We start from the raw sequence: 18,328 nt of genomic DNA, 5'->3' as shown, positions 1-18,328 counted from the left end.
GGCAATGTTAAAAATTCTAGTTGTTAGAAACCGTTGTTATATGGTATAAACAAACTTGTATATTATGTCATAAATTTGACAGCTTTAATCCATTAAAACAGAAAACGATAGAAGTTACATATTTGAGCCATTTTGTTGGGATGGGGCATGAAAACGTTTCATTTTTCAAAGGTGTCATAACACACGATAGTACGTTTTTAACACTTTTAGACTTTGTAATCTCACTTACTCCCAACAAACTTAATAAGCGTTTATAAACGTTCTTTTGGTTCCACAGGTTCTTGATCTGCTCAATAACCATTTACAGTTTCTCAGACACTAAAGTCCATTTACAGTTTTTAGCTTCTCTGGGAGTGCTTGCTTGTCCAGTCATGCATATTGCTCAGTTTTCTTATGTCGTTCTGTAAATCGGTGGGTGTTTTTCTTTTACTTTAACTTGAACATTGCATTATTTACCTGAATATGTTGTATTACCAATTAATAATTGGGCAGTGTTTTTCTCCTTTCTGTTAAGTTCATTCTCTTCAGCTTTACAACTTAACTTTGAATTAGCTCTTTTATCCATTTTGCTTAATCTTCTGAGTAACTCTGGTGTATCTTCTCTATGTGTTTTTGCCACTGTCACACCTGAATTTCCCCATTGTGGGACAATACAGGTATTTCTGTCTATTAGCGTACCCTGTGTGTTTTGAGCATGCACTAAACTGCTGCAGCTACATTGCGGTGGTTTATAATTGTGAAGAGATGGAAAGCATGCCATGTCGTTCCATAGAGATGGAATTTCTTCTAGTGGCAACCTGACATTGTGTCAGAAAGCAGTACTACTGCAGGGCATGAGATTTGAGCATTTTACAACTGTTTATCTCCCCATTAATAATTTAAATAAATAAATAAATAACCCAAAAAACCTATGTACAAAAAAAGTTATCTGGTATGAAATAGTTTGTATAGATAGGCATGAAATGGTAACATGTAATAAATGTAGGTATAAGATAAGAAATTCCTTTATTGTCCCATAATGGATTCCTTTCAACAATAAATTGCTGGAGGGGCAAACTCACCAGGAGCTGTATTTTACCAGAGCACACATTTGCTCTGACATCAGTATTTTAGGAATTAAAGGTCAAACAAGTGAAAGTTTTGCAATTCTCTCCCGCAAATGCATCTCTGTGCTCTACGGTTGATGGAGTGAATCGTATAATAATAATTAGAGCTGATGAAGGCATTAAAAACAAACAAATTCTCTTTTTTAAACATTCCAATTTGTGAGTTTCTCTAAAGGGACCCGAGTAAATTGATTGGGTGCCCAGCCTGTTGCTAATTGAAATATTAAAACCAGAACACAAAGCTGTAGAAGTAAGTCTAGTTTAACTTTAATCACCAGAAATCGAACTAAAACTCACAGTTATTGTCACGTTTGGATAGAGAGGAAAAAAAGAAGAAGGTGACAAACTGCACGCCTCAGATTGAATTTGGCTCCAGTATGTAAATGACTGCCTTTGGAAATGGGACTGGGAATATCCCCCCCCTCCCCCCCCCCCCCCCCCCCCCCCCCCCCCCCCCACACACACACACACACACACGTAAGCATGCACAAAGAGCCGGGTCCCTCCTCCCGGCCTGGAAACCTGTTCTGGAGGGAGTGACTCGATCCAGGCGGCGTCCAATTATATGGAAGCAGCACTTATTCCACTTTATTCCATGCTACAGTTAAGTGGCTTGAAGCCTTCAGAGACGCACATGCGTGTGGTATAAAGCAGAGCAGCAGGCAAAGAGACGCTCCCCATGTGACATGTGCACGGAAAGCTGCAGACAAAGGTAGAAATCCCCATCACGCCGAGTGATGCGGAGACAGAGGATGCTCCAAATCAAATCCACGAGGAGCTCGTTTTTCCCCCCCTCTCGTCTGGAAAATCCACGGCTCAACTTAAATGATTCATGAGCGTGTGCTTCTGTTTTTTAAGAGAGTAATAGTTTGAGCTGAAGACGCAATCTACAGGAAGGGCCAGATCTAGGACAGAATCTGCTCAGCTTGACCAGGAGCTCATCTGTGACCAGGATCAACTGTTGCTCAGCCCGATCCCGGAGTCTGCGCGCCTCTCAGCATGGATGTCTGACCGCCACCTGGTCCTAATCGGGCCAGTTGACACGGAACAGAGGGTGATTTAGCCTCCTGATGCACCGGATACATCTTTATCTGTCCTGATGTGATGCCACATTGTTACACTGAGGGGAATCATAATATCCCACACCGCAGCCGGCTCTTTTTCCGCGCTTCTCCGTCTCCGTGTGACACAACATAACCAGATTCCCTCTGTCTACCCACTCCAGGAGCACTTTGGACACCCTAACCCTCAAAGAGGCGTAAAATCGGACACGGCTCCGTGGTAAAGTGACCTTGTCAGGATCAGCGGAGGGGATCATCATGCTGATGATGATGGAGACCAGCGGCATGGACGCGCATCAGGTTGATATCGATTCGGACTTCGAGCCTCACGCTCGGTCACGGTCGTGCACCTGGCCGCTCCCGCCGTGTCCCGAGGGTTTCCCCGGGGCAGAGGAGGCGAGCCGCGGGGCTCTGGCTCTGGCGTCCGTCAAAGTGGAGCGCTACGACGTGCCGGCGTGCCGGGCCGATAGGAAAGGCGGCGCGCCGGCGGAGATCAAGCACCCGGCCGGTGCCCCGGCTCCGGTCGTGGCCGCTCCCGCCTGTATGTCCGGAGCTGCCCTCGACGTGGCCGGCCAACTGCGCAAAGCCAAGTCGTCACGCAGGAACGCGTGGGGGAACCTGTCGTATGCAGACCTCATCACCCGTGCTATCGAGAGTGCCCCGGAGAAGAGGCTCACCCTGTCCCAGATCTATGACTGGATGGTTCGCTTTGTTCCTTATTTTAAGGATAAAGGCGACAGCAACAGCTCGGCTGGATGGAAGGTAGGCCACGCCAAAATCATTTCCCTGACACCACAGGGAGATGGTTTACCAGATTTAGCTCGAGTCTGTGTCTGGAGCAGAACTCCATTTGTGCACATTTCAGAGCCACATAATTATCCCTTGGTTCCCACGATTTATGTCTGTAGCGTGTCTCCGCGTCTTTCCACATGACACCGCGTGTGGAAATGGGCGTGAGTGCGCTGGGATCAGGGGTCACTGGGTTCATTTGTCGAGGGTTCGCGTCTTGTGCGTATAGGAGCGGTCGCAAGGAAACACATTCCCATACTTTTCTTTTATGTTGGGAACGGCACGCTTGACGCACCAATCCGGCCTTCCGTCGGGTCACACCGGGGACAGTGCGTGCCTCGGGCTTCTCAACCTTAAACTTCACCCCAGTTTAGGGTTTAGTGCTCACCCCCACCGCACCTCCGCCAGTGCTCAGACCTCTAGCGATCTGTTGCGCCCGTCAAATTACGCACAGGCTGTTGGAAAAGCACGACCCAAGCCAAGTGGTTTAAAAGCCCAATAACAACAGATGATGACGCTGGCTGTTATAGTAAACAGATGTAACCTCCGATTATTTCTTGCATTCAGATTAATATGAGGTTAAACTAATAGATTGGTTGCTCTAATCTCCTTAGATTTACCCGCCATTCAGTGTTGGGATTAAGAGTCTTTTGTTTTCAAGGCACAAACTGCAGCTTGCCTTCATTCTCATCTTTAGTTTATTTATTTATTTGCAAAGTTTATCCTCAGGGTTTTTTCTCCTCATAACAAGATGATTACTGTTGAGTTAAGAACTAAGAAGTTTTTAGGTTGGTGACAGGGCCAATCACATCAGAAAGAAAACTTGGAAAACTCAAGATGTGTTTTTCTCAGTGATATTGACAGAACGCTAAATGCAATCCTGCTCATTCTCAACCTCATTTTTTTAGTTCATTTGTCTAACTCTTTAACCTTAAGGCAGTAGTGTGATCACGCCACATCTGGAATTAAAAACCTTAAACAAACATCAGTGGCTGTCCTCCAAACACTAAGCAGAAATATTTGGTAAATTTCAGCAATGGTTTTATTTATTTAAGTCAGATATTTCTTTGCTTTGTGTTGATGTTGAACTGAGAGAACCAAAAGATACTCTGAGAGGGTGGACAACTCTCTCCGGGTTTGGGATCAGCCTCTACATTGAGCTGTACTGGTCCTGAGTTAAAGTAAAATTAAGCAGATCTGGGGCTTTATCTGCAGTAATAAGGACATTGCGGCGTTAAATTGTGTCGATGGAGGAGTTTAGTAGAATGGCGAAGCTGTTGATTGGCTGGTAGGTCTATGTTAGCGTCCCTCAACATCAGATGTGGATTGTGACTGAACAAACAAGATTCCAACGTCATGGTTCTCAACTAAAAAAAAAAGTTTGGGTCAGAGTTCCTGACTAGTATCTTGGTTTCATGTTTGTGAGTAGTGCTAGGATGGAGCAGGGGGTAGATAGACAGTTTTGAGCTTTGTCTGTCCTTCATTCTTGAACCCTGTAAGTTCTCTACCCTAAATTTATTTATTTCTATCTATCTATCTATCTATCTATCTATCTATCTATCTATCTATCTATCTATCTATCTATCTATCTATCTATCTATCTATCTATCTATCTATCTATCTATCTATCTATCTATCTATCTATCTATCTATCTATCTATCTATCTATCTATCTATCTATCTATCTAAGGTCAAAAGTAATAGAATCTATGATTAAATAATGTATAAATGTGGTTTAAACACTGAGAAATATAAAGGTGTCCATAAACAAATATTTGTTGTCAAAATTTAGTTTAAAGAGCCTAGTCACATATTTTGACCATAAAAAGAAAACACAACAAAACATATATTAATCTTCAAATAGAAGAATATATGCCAGGTGTTTACCTAGTCCTTTTTGAGCCTGAAATGAACTTTGCACTGGGTGCGATAAGCAGACAAACATTGTTATGCCATCTGCCTTGAACAGAACTAATGGAAAGCAAGATGGCTACCTTGGGAATATTGATACTTCAAAATGAAAAAGAGGGTAGGACTTTCAAATGCTGAGAACATTGCTGTTGGTTGTTAAAAAAGCAATATCCAGAAGATGGCTAAAGTGGAGGAATGGATGGATGTCTTGTCAAGTATTTACAAAATGGAGAAATTAACTGCGTCAATAAGATTGGAAGTTGACAAATTCAATAATATGTGGAAAGGATGGTTACAATATATATAAAAAAACACAGACCTCACTTTGTTTAAGGTGCGTGAAGTGTTGGGAGGAATATGGTTACTTTGCGGAACGTATTGAGTTGGAGAAAGTTTTCTTGCTTTTGAACAAGCAAAAAACATAATAAAATATAAAACAAAAAGAAAGCGAGAGTGCAACTATTGACACAGCTACTGTAAGACACACTAAATCGTCCTGTAGTGCCTCAGCTGTGCCTTTGTATGCAACCGGAGAGAGCTACTGGTGTAGAAATTCATAAAGTCAAAGTGTTTTTGGCTAAATAGACACTATGACTACCTAAACCTGAAATAGCCCCTAAAGAGATACCCAAGGACATTCAGTGTTTTCGGGGGTCAGTTAAACAATGGTGAGACAAAGAATAATCTCTGTCCTCAATATTGGATTTACAGCTGGAATTTAACTCTGCGGAGCTTGTTTGTGTTTACTGGGAATGCTCGCCATGTCCACGTTTGAGCGCTCCTTATCAACAGCTTTGTCTGGACGTTTTGATTGGCTGCTCTGAGCAGGACGCATGTTGCTGTATGTCAGTGACACGTCTCAGGTCAAAAAAACACAACAACATCCCTTTTTAGCAACCTTCAACATGTAACAGCAGCAAAAACAATAGAATAAAAGAGAAGAGATGGATGGAACTATGGATGGATGAATGGATGGATGGATGGATAGATGGAACTATGGATGGATAAATGGAGGGATGGTGGGTGCTTTGATTGATAGGTGGATGAGTAGATTGATGAATGGCTTGATACTAAATGCCGTCAGGTTGTTTCCATTTCAAAGAGCCTTTAGGAGCAGTGAGAGTTTAGATCTGCCGGCCCTTCATCTCGCTCTGTCCTCCAGTTTTATGTTCCAGGACAAACTCCTGAGGAGTCAGCCTCTTGTTTTTGGTTTCAGGCGCACTAACGCTGTAGCGTAGGGCTCACATTTCTACACACTTCTTATCGGCAGTGATGGTTGATGAATTCCTTCAAATGTAGCCACAGATACTTTAAATGAACACAGTAAGTATAGCGTAGCTGAAGTGTGTGGTGGCGAGGTTGGCATCCTGACTATGTATGAATTTCTGAGTGTGGCTTAGTAATTGCGGTCAAGTGTTTGTTATTGTAGCTGAGGTGGGAGGCGTTGTTTGGTCATATCAAGTGAGTTCACTGCTGTATGTGGTCACAGTCATGATTGTGGTGGTGTGTGTCTCTCTTTCACACACATGCACGCACGCACACACACACACACACGCAAACACACACATAACGTTACATTCATTTCACAAGTGGCGCTGCGTGGGACTAGATGTGCTGAGCAGTGACCTGTCTGCAGGCTGTACTGTATGCACATTCAGCAGCAGGCAGGCGGGCAGGTAGGAGCTCTCTGACTCTACCTGAAGGCTCCACGAAGCAGCGCAATGGAGGCACACTGTGGGTGTATGACTGCTGTAATAAAGCTGGCATGCAGTGACACACACACACACACACACACACACACTAAAGGAGTAGCAAACATACGAGGATCAATTATGCCTATGAAACACATTCTTCTTTTTGCTTTTTCAACTTATGAGAGGCATGTTTGGGTGTACAGTGTGGTGCTTATATTCTCAGAGGAAATCAGCTGTAGCTCCTCAAGCTGGTGGATCCATAGGAACCACAGTGCGGGTTTAGATTATGAACATAAAAATAGACAATGACTTGGGTTGCTGGACAAATCATGTTAATAACTTTCTTATGGCTGCTCATACAGTACATTATACTACTCCTTATGTAGCTTCATAAAGTTTCTCATTCTTTTCAGCAATGACAAAAAGAATGCAGCTATGGAGAAACAACAATCCACCATTTATTTTAATTTCTTTATGCCCAAGAGATGCAGTAAGTATTCTCCATCAGACATGTTTGAGATGATGCCGCCACAGCTTGGCAACAGCTGCAATACCAGTCATTTTGTTAGATGACGACGTCCAGAGAGCTTCATTTCTACATGCTTCACTTAAGAAACCCAGCATAGAACAGCTCAAAATGAGAAAGCAGTATCAGTAGAAAGGTAGGAGAGGCTGTCCTCTCGCACAATCAATCAAATGCGAGGAAGAAACCTGCTATATATATATATATATATATATATATATATATATATATATATATATAATTTTATCATTATTATTACAGACCTATGTTTTAAATTATTATAGAGCTTTATGCAAAAAATAGACATAAAAACAGCTTATTTTCTAAAGTTGCAAAGTCCTCACCTTCACACACACATTCTGCAGACATACAAACACCAATCTTGTGAGAAACAAGATACTTGCTCCATGAAAACAAGTCAAAAAAAGCCCAACACAGAAAACCACACTGTATCTACATGCATAAACTCTACAGCTGCTGGTATTAGGTCTGGATAAGTGTTGGCTCCTTGTCACTGATGAAATGTAGAATTCATCCGGGTTTTGGAAAATCAATGAAAAACTTCCTTCAAATGGTCACGGTCATCATATTGTGAGTCACTCCAGCAGATACCAAAGCAGTGGTGTTTTGTTGATGCCATAATATGTCTGTTGAGGCAATATTCAGGACAGATCGGTTCCTTATTGGTCTCACACAAGGGATCTATTCCAGCTTTACCGCTCAATGTTTGTATGAATCTAATATGGCCGTGCACTGAGCTGTTCTAAATGTAGCAATTTGTCTCTTCCCATCAGTCGGAGACGCAAAGCTTCACCATTCCTTACCTGCTTCGATGTGACTTTGTTATGGTGGTATAGGGAAGTATGGTATGTACTGTCTTCTAGTGTTTATGCAGGCTGCAGTCAAAATACGGGAAAATGGGTGTCATATCTGGGACACTGGATTTTGGCTCCAAAAAACGGGACGTCCCAGCTAACACGGGACAGATGGCAACCCTAGTTCTGATGTAGCCAAAGTTTACCTCATATGACTGATCAGCTGTTTCTGCTGCCGCCGTCTTCCTGGAAATTCCCATAACGCCAGAAAACAGGTCAGGACAACAGGTACGTGTAAGCCGACGAAGAGACGTGAGCATTTCTAAGTCTCATCCGTAAAAAAAAAAAAAAAAAACTTGGCACATTCATTAAAGCCTCGCTCCATTATTGATCTGTACTACAACATCTACTTCCTGTTTATTAAAGCCAAGTGGTAAATGGCTTGTACTTGTACACTACGGTCAGTCATTCACCCACACATTCTCACCCTGACGGTGGTGAGCTGTGTTAGCAGCCACAGCTGCCCTCGGGCAGGCTGACAGAGGCGAGGCTGCCATACATCAGCACCACCGTCAGCAGGCAATGCAGGTGAAGTGTCTTGCACAACGACTCAACGACTGAGATTCTATGTAGCTGAGCGGGGAACGGGGGATCGAATCAGAAACCCGCCCACTGCAGGACGAATTTCCTGCACCACTGTCACCCCAGCGAATGTCAACATATGACGACGTCAAGCTGTGCGTTTCCTGGTTAATTTACTACAGACCAGTAAATGGAAACACATCTGATGCGCATTTTAGCGATATTTTAAAGGTTTGCTCAAAATTCGCATGAGAATTGGATGGAAACATAGCTGTTGATTACCACAAGGTTCCAGCTTGTGAGGTGTAAAGTTACAGCCAGTGCAGGAGACAAGAGACCGTGCATGAAATTGAGTCGCTAAAAATAAGAGACGATGGTAGCAATGTTTTTGTGAAAACCAAGAATCCCCTGTGCTTGTTTTCAGAAATACTGGAAAAATTTCAGAAATCTCTCGCTGTGATTTAAAGAGAGAGTTAATCAGGGTAGAATAATTCATTCTTGGTCTAATCAGTCTAAGTTTATTTTTATATGCAGGATTCTTCTTTGGTGCCAGCCTAACAACTCTGTCAGCCGAACAAGGCACTTTATGAACTACTTCCTTTCTCACTTCAAAATAAGGGCCTGCATCATAGGAATTCAAGATAAGAGCCAACACCTTCATATCCAGAGGGCTTCATAATACCGTAGACTTCACCAGACAAAGTTACATGCTGAGACCCACTAGGAAGCACTATTGTTGTAAATGTGTGACGCAAGATCTCATTATTTCACTGGCTGGCACTGTATAATTCAGTAAAGTCCAGTTTAAAACTTATTAACTTTTCCTTTCAAAAAGACAATTTTTTATGAGCTGTAAGACATTAATGAAGTAGAGGTGGTGGTGGTGGTGGGGGTGTTTTTTAAATTCCATAGATGACTCTTAGGTTGCATGTAAGGCATATAGTCATATTTGAGGATCAGTGATATTTGGATGTTCTGTGGCAAAGTCCTTGCTGAAGTTTAACCAGCATTCTTCTAACTGTGAGGCAGCAGGGGTGTAGTGTTGTTAATGGCTAACTACAAAACGCTAACAACAATAAAGTTGGTGTTTGCATTACAGCTTCTAGACCTACAGGGCTACCATTTCAAAGCCTTTTAATTAGTCTGGACTGAATTTAGACCGTTAAACATCTAACGCACTTCGGCTGTTAAAACTCAAACAGGATCATTCTGTACCAAACACAAATTCTTTAAAACAAAGCTTGACATTTATGGGAACTTTTTTTCCACTTATGAAAACACAAATAGGAGCATTTTGAATGCTTGTTAGGCAATAGATAAAGACATAAAGGGTGCTATGTATGGACCACTGGAACATGCTGCAATGATTACAGATTCTTTTAACCACAGTTTGGGATTTGTGAAGCCTTTGCTTTGTTTCTGAACCCAGACTGCATCCAAAAAAATGGCTAAACTTTTGTTTTGTTTCATCTTATGAGCTGGATGTTGCGGAGCACAATTATGACCCCAGTTTTAACAGATACAATACAAGACTATTAAAAGCGTAAAATAATTTGAATTTAGTAATCATGATTCTTACTGATGTAAGGACAGAACGTTTTCAGTTTAGAACAATCAGAATGAGGGATTGCTGCAAAGGCAGCAACACCATGCAAGCAACGGTCCACCGTGGCAACGTGGCCATGCAGGAGGAGTGAATGCTCCAAGTCAGTCACTCAATGTAATCTGCTGGGTTTCCTCAGATAGAAAACCTTTTAACAAAATCCACGTTAATAAATTGGATTTAAATTCTCCGTTTTATAACTAGGATCCATGTGGGACGGATGTACTTGACTTGGAATCCGTCTGCATGATTTGATTGAAGTGCTTTGAGGTGGTATTTGTTGTGAAATAAACTGAATTGAATAGTGTGGGTTTGTTTTAGAATTGAATTGAATTGAAATTGAATCATCTACAATCGAAGGAATAATTGATGAAGAGCTACAGCATTGCTGGAGTTTAATACTGTTATAAGAAGTATTGAAGCTGCTCCTGTGTCTTCTAGAAACTATATACATACACATATATTTACAAACATAGTTTTTATCTAACAAATGCAAAAGGAAGCTTGACAGCACCAAGAAGCTTTACTCTCATCAGTTGACCATTTTTTTCTAAATGCCCCATTACTCTAAGCAACAGCCTAGAATTATCTGCCAAACACCTTTTAGTGCATCACCATGTCCTGTGTGTAAAGTGTCAGCACTCAGACTTGTGGCCGTCACCTTGTTATACCGAGGTTGATGGAGACAGTGAAGAAAAAGGAGATGCATGTAAACTGAGGAATACAGGGACAGCGAGAAAAAAAAAAAGACAAAGCAACACCATGGAAAAAAGGTATTATTTGTCCTGCCAACTAAAGCTTTTTTTCAATTGGATTCCAAATTGAGTGGGAGAGAGGCGTTGAGAGAAACGCTAGAGCAAGTGTGTGAGTGGTGGCGGTGGCCCCTGCTGCTGAGCACATTGATAGCAGCCTGAGCGCCTGTGATGCTCCAGCGCCAGCCCAGACAGAGGGGAATTGGTTGGAAATGGTGGAACAAGCTTGGAGGGTTCCCTGTGCCAGGCGGCCTGGCGCTGGATCAACACAGAGCCCTCTGAACTGCTGCACAGTTATTGTTATTATCACAAAGGTGCACCAGAAGGGGAGGCAGCTCTTGAGTTGGCGGGCTTGGCGCTGGGTTTACTGTGTGTGGAGACAAGGAGAAGAGTTTGGAAGGCAAGCGGAGTTAGTTGTTCCATGTGAGACTTGACTAAAACTCCTCTGATCAGTTCTGAAAATGAAACAGAAAGAGGTTCAAAGAGGGTTTTTTTTTAACCTTGATAGACCAGTTGCCTGGTCAGATGATGATGAGCCACAGAAAGTTTCTGATGCGACATAACTTCAGTCTTAACAAGGGATGCACCACCGTCAATGGAATCGGGGTGTTGATGGAATGAAATGAGTTACAGCGGTTGGAAGAGAACACAATATTCCCACCCTCAGACCTCCCACTTCAATCAGCTGGGATAAATCACAGCTGGGATAAAGCGCTGAGAAACACTCCACAGACAGACATTCCAGAGAGAAAACTGAATCCAGACACGGAGCAGTCAGTGAGGCAGGCGGGTCTCGGGAATGGTGCCTGGTGGCAAGTTGTAAAATGTCGGCCCAGATCACATTCTTTCTGTGTTGTCTAACAGGGCTTCCAAATATTCTGGTGTTTGGCCCAAACCAAGAGGCCCAGTCATGTTGTGTCCCCTGACTCAGAGCGCGGACCCTTAACGAACCGCATGATGCTGCTTTAGTGGCCGAGAAGCCCTATAAGGCAAACACCAGGGGTTAAACATGCTGTAGCCCACCTCAACATTAAACCCAACTTATATACTTTAGAACCATTTTCTTCAAGCTTAAAGGGGTACCTATGATGTTTTGAAGTTATATTCTGTGGAAGTATTGACTTTAATGGACAGATGTCACACAGCAGTGAGTTTGCAGAGAGGTGAGGAAATCCTCATTTGTGGAAGTTAGCAGCTACTCAGACAGACCATCTGTTTTAGCCGATTTTAGACATCTGAAACAAGTCAAACTGAATCAGTTTTCATTCATAGGATAAAACGCTGCGTTAACCCCTAACCCCATTGTTGCTAGCTGTTTCTTTAAGATTAGAAAAAAAACGTCTCATCTACTGTCACTGACATCCTCTTAGTGGTAGAGGAGCATCTCTCACAGCTTTGGGTAAATCACAGCGGTTTTCACATTTCTTCAGCGTCTGATTTTAAAAAACCGAGTCCACAGTAAAGCTGCATGCCAAATATTAGTTTGATTTCACAGTTTGAGACTGACAGCTAAAAAGTGAAGCAGCGCAGAGGGAGTTCCACTGCAGTCAGTCATCCTCACATTCCCTCTCCATCAATGCAAGGCAGCATCAATCCGATCATGATCCCTCTGGAATCACAGAGGAAAGTACTGGATGTAATCATGCATTTGAAATTGCTCTAAATTTTAATGTAATTAATGACAGAGCTGCTTCATAAAGTATTCACTCCTCAGCTCTTCGCGTATCGTGCTCATTATGAAACACAGCACTTTGAATAAATCATTATGCACTCATGGTGTGTTTATTTTGGGCTTCTGAGGCTTTTTAATGTCTTGTGAGGATCACTTCAGCTAAAGTGTTGTCCTTTCTCTAGGTGCAGACATGATTAAGTTTGGAGTATAAAAGTGGCTTTACAGATGTCTGCACAGATCTGGAGACGTGTGTACGTGTGTCCGGGCTTGTTGTTGTCTGGCTGGGCCCTGATGGGAGTCCAAGTCCAGGGGGTACAGCTCTAGTTAATAATTCAGTTGAGGCTCATTATTAAGGCTGCGCAGATCTCTCTCTGATTCCATCTTAATTGCAGGCAGGATGTGCCTCTCAGACACTCTGTAAGTCGCTCGTTCTCTTGTCTGCGGCCTTAAACGGCAACCATACACCAACATGATCAAAACACGAATCTGTGTCGGTTCCCAACAAGGCCTCACCTCTCCACAGCAGGTCTTCTCCCTCTGGTATAGTGGGGTTCATGTAAGTGGAGATTTGGAAACGCTCTTGGAGCTGTTGCTTCTCAGAGAGTATTGACTCAGAGGTCAGGCAGGGCTCCGATTATGAGTCACTTACATTTTTAATTAGATCTTTATGAGGGCTTTCTCCTTTCAGAGGCCTCTGCAAACTAAGATTGATGGTGGGTAATCAGTCAGACGACAGCTGCCTTGTGATTAATGCTGCTGGGGAGTGAAGCTCTCAGCACCACGCTGGATGTCCTGGATCAAGGCCTTTCAAGCCCAAATGAGGAGAAATGATTGAGGGGCCCGAGTCCGCACTTTGTAGATCTAGCTTTGGCTGCTTCTGGTTTCTGTCCCTACCAGCTTTGAAAATCCTCAGTTTCTCCGTTATTCATGGAAAAACTGTTTAAATTCAGTCAGATTGGATGGAGAACATCTGTGAACACCAGGTGGTCTTTTTTAAATATTTGGATTTAGGTCTGGACTTTGACTAGGCCATTTCACCACATAAATCTGCTTTGATCTAAAGCGTCCCATTGTAACTCTGGTTTTATGCTTAGGGTGGGTGTCCTGCTAGAAGGTGAACCTCCACCATAGTCCTCTGCAGCTTCTAATAGGTTTTCTTTCCAGTATTCACCTGGATTTACCTCCATCCATCTTCCCATCAACACTGACCAGCTTCCCTGTGTCTGCCAAAGAAAAGCATCCCCGCTGTGAAACATGGGGGTGACATCCTCATACTGAAGCAATTTTGGCCTACATCTGAGTAGAGCATATTCTTTCTGGTGTTCACTGCCTCTGCAGTCATAGTCAGTAAATTTAAACATTATAGAAAAGTTTACTTCAGCAACCTGATTCACTGCATGAAACACATACAGATTAATTCCACACATACACTTTTTTCAAGTCTTTATTTCTGTAAATAAGGATGATTTTCTGTGGACAGCTAATGAAGACTTGATACTTAAGATGAGAATATTACAGAAATGTGGGCTTTATGAAAAGTATCTTAAACACATGCTTAAAGAATGTTATTTTACAAAAGGTGTTTCTAACCTGACAAACAAACCTCATTGCAACACATTCTCAAATGTATTGACTATGACTATATACTGTAGCTATACATTGGTGTTCTCTTTAAAGTATTTTATAACCAAGCTTTAAACGTTCTCACTGGTCAGGATGCTGGGTTCCTCTGTCTTCATGATGCTGTTTGCTCTCTAATGTTCTCCAAAGAACCTCTGATGCAAGAAACAGAACATATTCAAGTTCAAAAATCGCCCTCTTACTGTTTTCTTCAACCATTTCTCCACATAATGGCAACACTAACATTTTAACCTGCAGTAAAATGTGATTTTGTCTACAAAGTCAGAGATGTTGGAATAATTTCATAAAACATTGTTAGTTTGAGACCAACATTGTACACCTTCCACAGCCTTTCCCTGTTCCTTTAAGCTTATATTTCAGTTTCACTAATGAAAGGTTGGAGACGGGACTTAGTTAAAAGTAAAAAGGGCCCAGTTATTGTACATCATTAGAGGTGAATTGCACTAGCGAAGAGATCAAGTTATAAAATGATTCCTCATCAGTTGTGTTTTCTGTCATTTGATGTGAACTCATTATAAGTTGCCATCTGGGCAAGATACAAACATGTCAGAATAAATATAAAAAATCATTCTTATGCCAAAGATTGTTGGCCTGTGTGTAAAGTCACTGTTAAATTGCTATGATTGTTCAAGGTTTGCCTGAAAGTGAGGTGGTATTTACTAGGTTCCAAAAGTATTAAAGTTTAACCTCAAATGTGGAAAAATAAACAAAATTTCACACTGTATTAATTATTAAGCAAAGAAAAAACCCAAATGAAAAATCTGTGTGAAATTCCTTCATACATCATTGCGTCATCCAGGTAGGGCTAACAAAAAACACTTATTACCTGATCATTGTCAGATTGACAGGGTTTTTGGCAGTTTGTTGCTGAGGGTGTGTTAACACAATGCTGAATCTGAATGAAGCACAGGACTTCTGGGACAAACTCCTTTGGACATATAAGACCAAATTAAATATCTTTGAGCATAATGCATGTTTTGGAGAAACATAGCATGCCCTAGCAGACACCTTATACCAGCTTTCAAGTATGCTGGTGGAACATTGATGGGTTGGACTTGTTCAGGAGCCACAGCACATAGGTAGCTGGCAGTCAATGAGTATTTGATGTTCGCATACAATGAACTCTATTTGATTCATGGGTCACGTTTAATTTGTGCAAAAAAAAATTGCAGGACAAAAACTGACAGAGTATTATGTTTTGCTTTTGACTCAGCTAAGTAACCTAAAGCAACAACCCACTAGAATAGGGCCTATCCTTTATAAGACAGAAGCTGACATATTAGACAGAGGCAGCATTTTAGAAATGCCTGTTTACTGTGTGCAAATAGCTGGATGCAGTGTTTGAAAAGTGCATTAATAGGGAACGTCGTGTTGGTAATGGAGTAGAATAGGTCACTTATGGTATAGTGTTGTTGTTTTTTATTTCAGTGGGATTTAGTCATGTTGAGGTGATGTTCAGCATCAGTCAAGTCACATCCATGTTCATGTAAGATTGCTGTAAATCGTATCAGTGAAATTACTTCAAGGTAACCACAGACAAATCGACGTTAAAGCCCAGGTTTAAATACCCAACTTATACCCAACTTAAAATATATATTAGGAACTTAAAATAGTAACTGCAGGGTGCAGTAGATGTCTTCATGCTGCCACCAAGCGATCCATGGCAAGATTTTACAGTGAAATTATGTATTAGGAATGCAAATCAGATTTTACATAACACTACCTATGAAACACTTTTTGCAATGTCAGAGTCCTTTAACGGATCTTAGCTGACAGACACTCAACTTGCGCAACCAGAAGTTGCAACGTACAGATATCCAAAAGCTATAAAACACAGCAGAACTAGAGTCCAGCTTTACCTTTTAACATAATCATTAAGCATACAATGTTTATGAACAAAAATGTAGTTATCTTCATATAGCCTAACATGCACCGTGAACATGCGATAGTTCCCCGCCGATCACTGCTGTGGTCAGCTGCATATCCATCTTTTACATTTTTCTAGACTCCTTTTAGGTCTTTAAAAAAAGAAACTGTATTCTACCCAATAAAACTTCAGGATAATATGTGTCTGAATTGTGCTTTCCCCAATGACAACATTTAACCATTTTTACCAATGATTTTTAGTGAAATCCCTCTGAATGCAATGTTCTGTATGTGTGTGTGTGTGTGTGTGTGTGTGTGTGTGTGTGTGTGTGTGTGTGTGTGTGTGTGTGTGTGTGTGTGTTCTGCAGATAAGGGGCGTTTCACTTTGGGACAAATTGCGATCGCTGATTGGATCTGTTACTGATGAGCCTCCAAAATGGATTGACAGGCAGCGTCACGTTAATTGCATTAATTTTGATTAAAGAAGTCTGCTACTGCAGTTTAAATGTTTGCTGAAAGCAACGTAAAAGTAGAAACTATTAGTGTCTCAAGAGTATCATTTACTGTTTTAACCAGTCATTTGCTTGCTTCCTTTGTTAAAGGAATCACTGGCTACACTAAAAAGTGTCTCTTAACAATATCTAGCTGAGCCTTGAGAATATATTGTCAGGAAGGAGTACTCTCTCTTATATTCATCAGACCACTACATATTTACACAAATTACTTTAAAAGCCTTTCATGTGAAGTAGAAAGGAATTAAACATTATCATTTTATGGATGATTAATTAAAAACCACTTAAGGCTTTAAATCATAGTTAAAGAGATTTCTATCATGGTGTATAAAAATCAGAAGAAATGTGAATGTATGCATGTGTGATGGCGTTTCTAGAGGCAGACAGAGGTCAGCTTTGTAAGACAGCCTTTCTGTGGATTTCTGTGTCAATTTGATGAAAATAGGTCAGGACTGAGGGCATGACGTTTAGCATTCTGATCCTGTGATGGCGGATGCTGCGCTGACGGCCTCATATGAACTCTACTCTATCCCTGTCTCCCTGCTTGCACTACCCACTCCTCGTTGTGCCACTCCAGGCACGCTCTGCTGTGATGTGAACTCTGTCCTTTCATCCTCTGTCTCAGTGCCATGGCTCCACCAGGGTCAAACTCACGTTAAGACATTTAAAACTGAGGGTTGCAAATTTAAAAGCCTGGCCTCACACAGAATCTGCACTCAGATCCACAACAGACTCTGCCTGGTGGAATTTATTTCATTTAGATGTACTCTTGAATGTTTTAGCTCTGCTTTACGGAGAGAAAATAGACACTGTAGCTGAATGACATTCCAACCATGGTCACAATATCTCAATGTAACGTATATGTTTGGTCATCATTATGTATGTATAGCTTGGTTTATTATATTCCAGAGCAGACAATGCCCTCTCTCAGGACAGTTGTACAATAAAAAAATGTGTTTTCAAGATAGGTGGAGAAATTGTCTCTGATAGATTGCCAATTTTTTTTTAATGTTTTATCACCCCAAGAAGAATGTCCTGATGTCAGGAAGGGGTAACTCTATGACCCAGTGATTAGCTAAATGATAATTTAGCAAAGTAGCATGTATAATTGCCTTGGAGCTTTCTCTAGCTATACATGTAGGTATTCAAGATGCAGGGATTTTCTCTGCAATTGTACATTTCAATGAAATTTGTCTTCTGCATTTAACCCATCCATTAGGAAGCAGTGGGCAGCTATCACATTGCCCGGGGAGCAATCTGGGGCTAAGGGTCTTGCTCTGCGGGGATTGAACCGCGTACTTGCAACCTACTCAGAGTACAAGCGCGCTGCTCTTACCACTAGGCCACCACTCCCCCGTAACACAGACGTCAAGGACAGTGTTCGCCATGCTTAAATGATTTTTATTACAGTAATGAAGAATTGTGTTTCATTTTTTGTGACACCGCCAAGGAAATCTTTGGTGATAAACCAAAATACAATAGCTACATTAAAAAAACTGGGGATAAAATCTGTTCAAGTTGCACAGGCCGTGCTCTGCGTAGGCGGGGTTTCTCCCTGTTGTCCCTGCCCTGAAGTGCAGCATGGGCGTTGGTGTTGAGGCAGTCCGACCTGGTAGGGCCTGTTAGGAGGCTCATCTCTGTGTTTACTGGGTGTTTGTGGAGGAGGGGGTGGTATGAGCTGGAACGGGACAGCGTCATAATTCTATCAACTTTGCACTTCCAGCCGAATTACCACACACATCTAATCCACACACACCTACTCACCCAACAGATTCTTATTAATGTAATATGTCTACACTGA

At 41.8% G+C, this 18,328-nt stretch overlaps 1 protein-coding gene across 1 annotated transcript in view; it reads left to right on the top strand.

Moving 5' to 3' along the window:
- The first annotated feature begins 1,607 nt into the window (after positions 1–1,607).
- Positions 1,608–18,328, top strand: part of foxo6b (forkhead box O6 b) — a 68,403-nt gene continuing 51,682 nt past the window's right edge. Inside the window, exon 1 of the mRNA XM_012857856.3 lies at positions 1,608–2,929. Within this exon, the coding sequence (XP_012713310.3) occupies positions 2,426–2,929 (504 nt within the window). The 5' untranslated portion in view covers positions 1,608–2,425. The remainder of the gene's footprint in view (positions 2,930–18,328) is intronic.

The sequence above is a fragment of the Fundulus heteroclitus genome, chromosome 13, assembly GCF_011125445.2.
Source record: "Fundulus heteroclitus isolate FHET01 chromosome 13, MU-UCD_Fhet_4.1, whole genome shotgun sequence".
NCBI classification, from domain to species: Eukaryota; Metazoa; Chordata; class Actinopteri; order Cyprinodontiformes; family Fundulidae; genus Fundulus; species Fundulus heteroclitus.
This window is presented reverse-complemented; position numbering and strand designations above follow the sequence as displayed.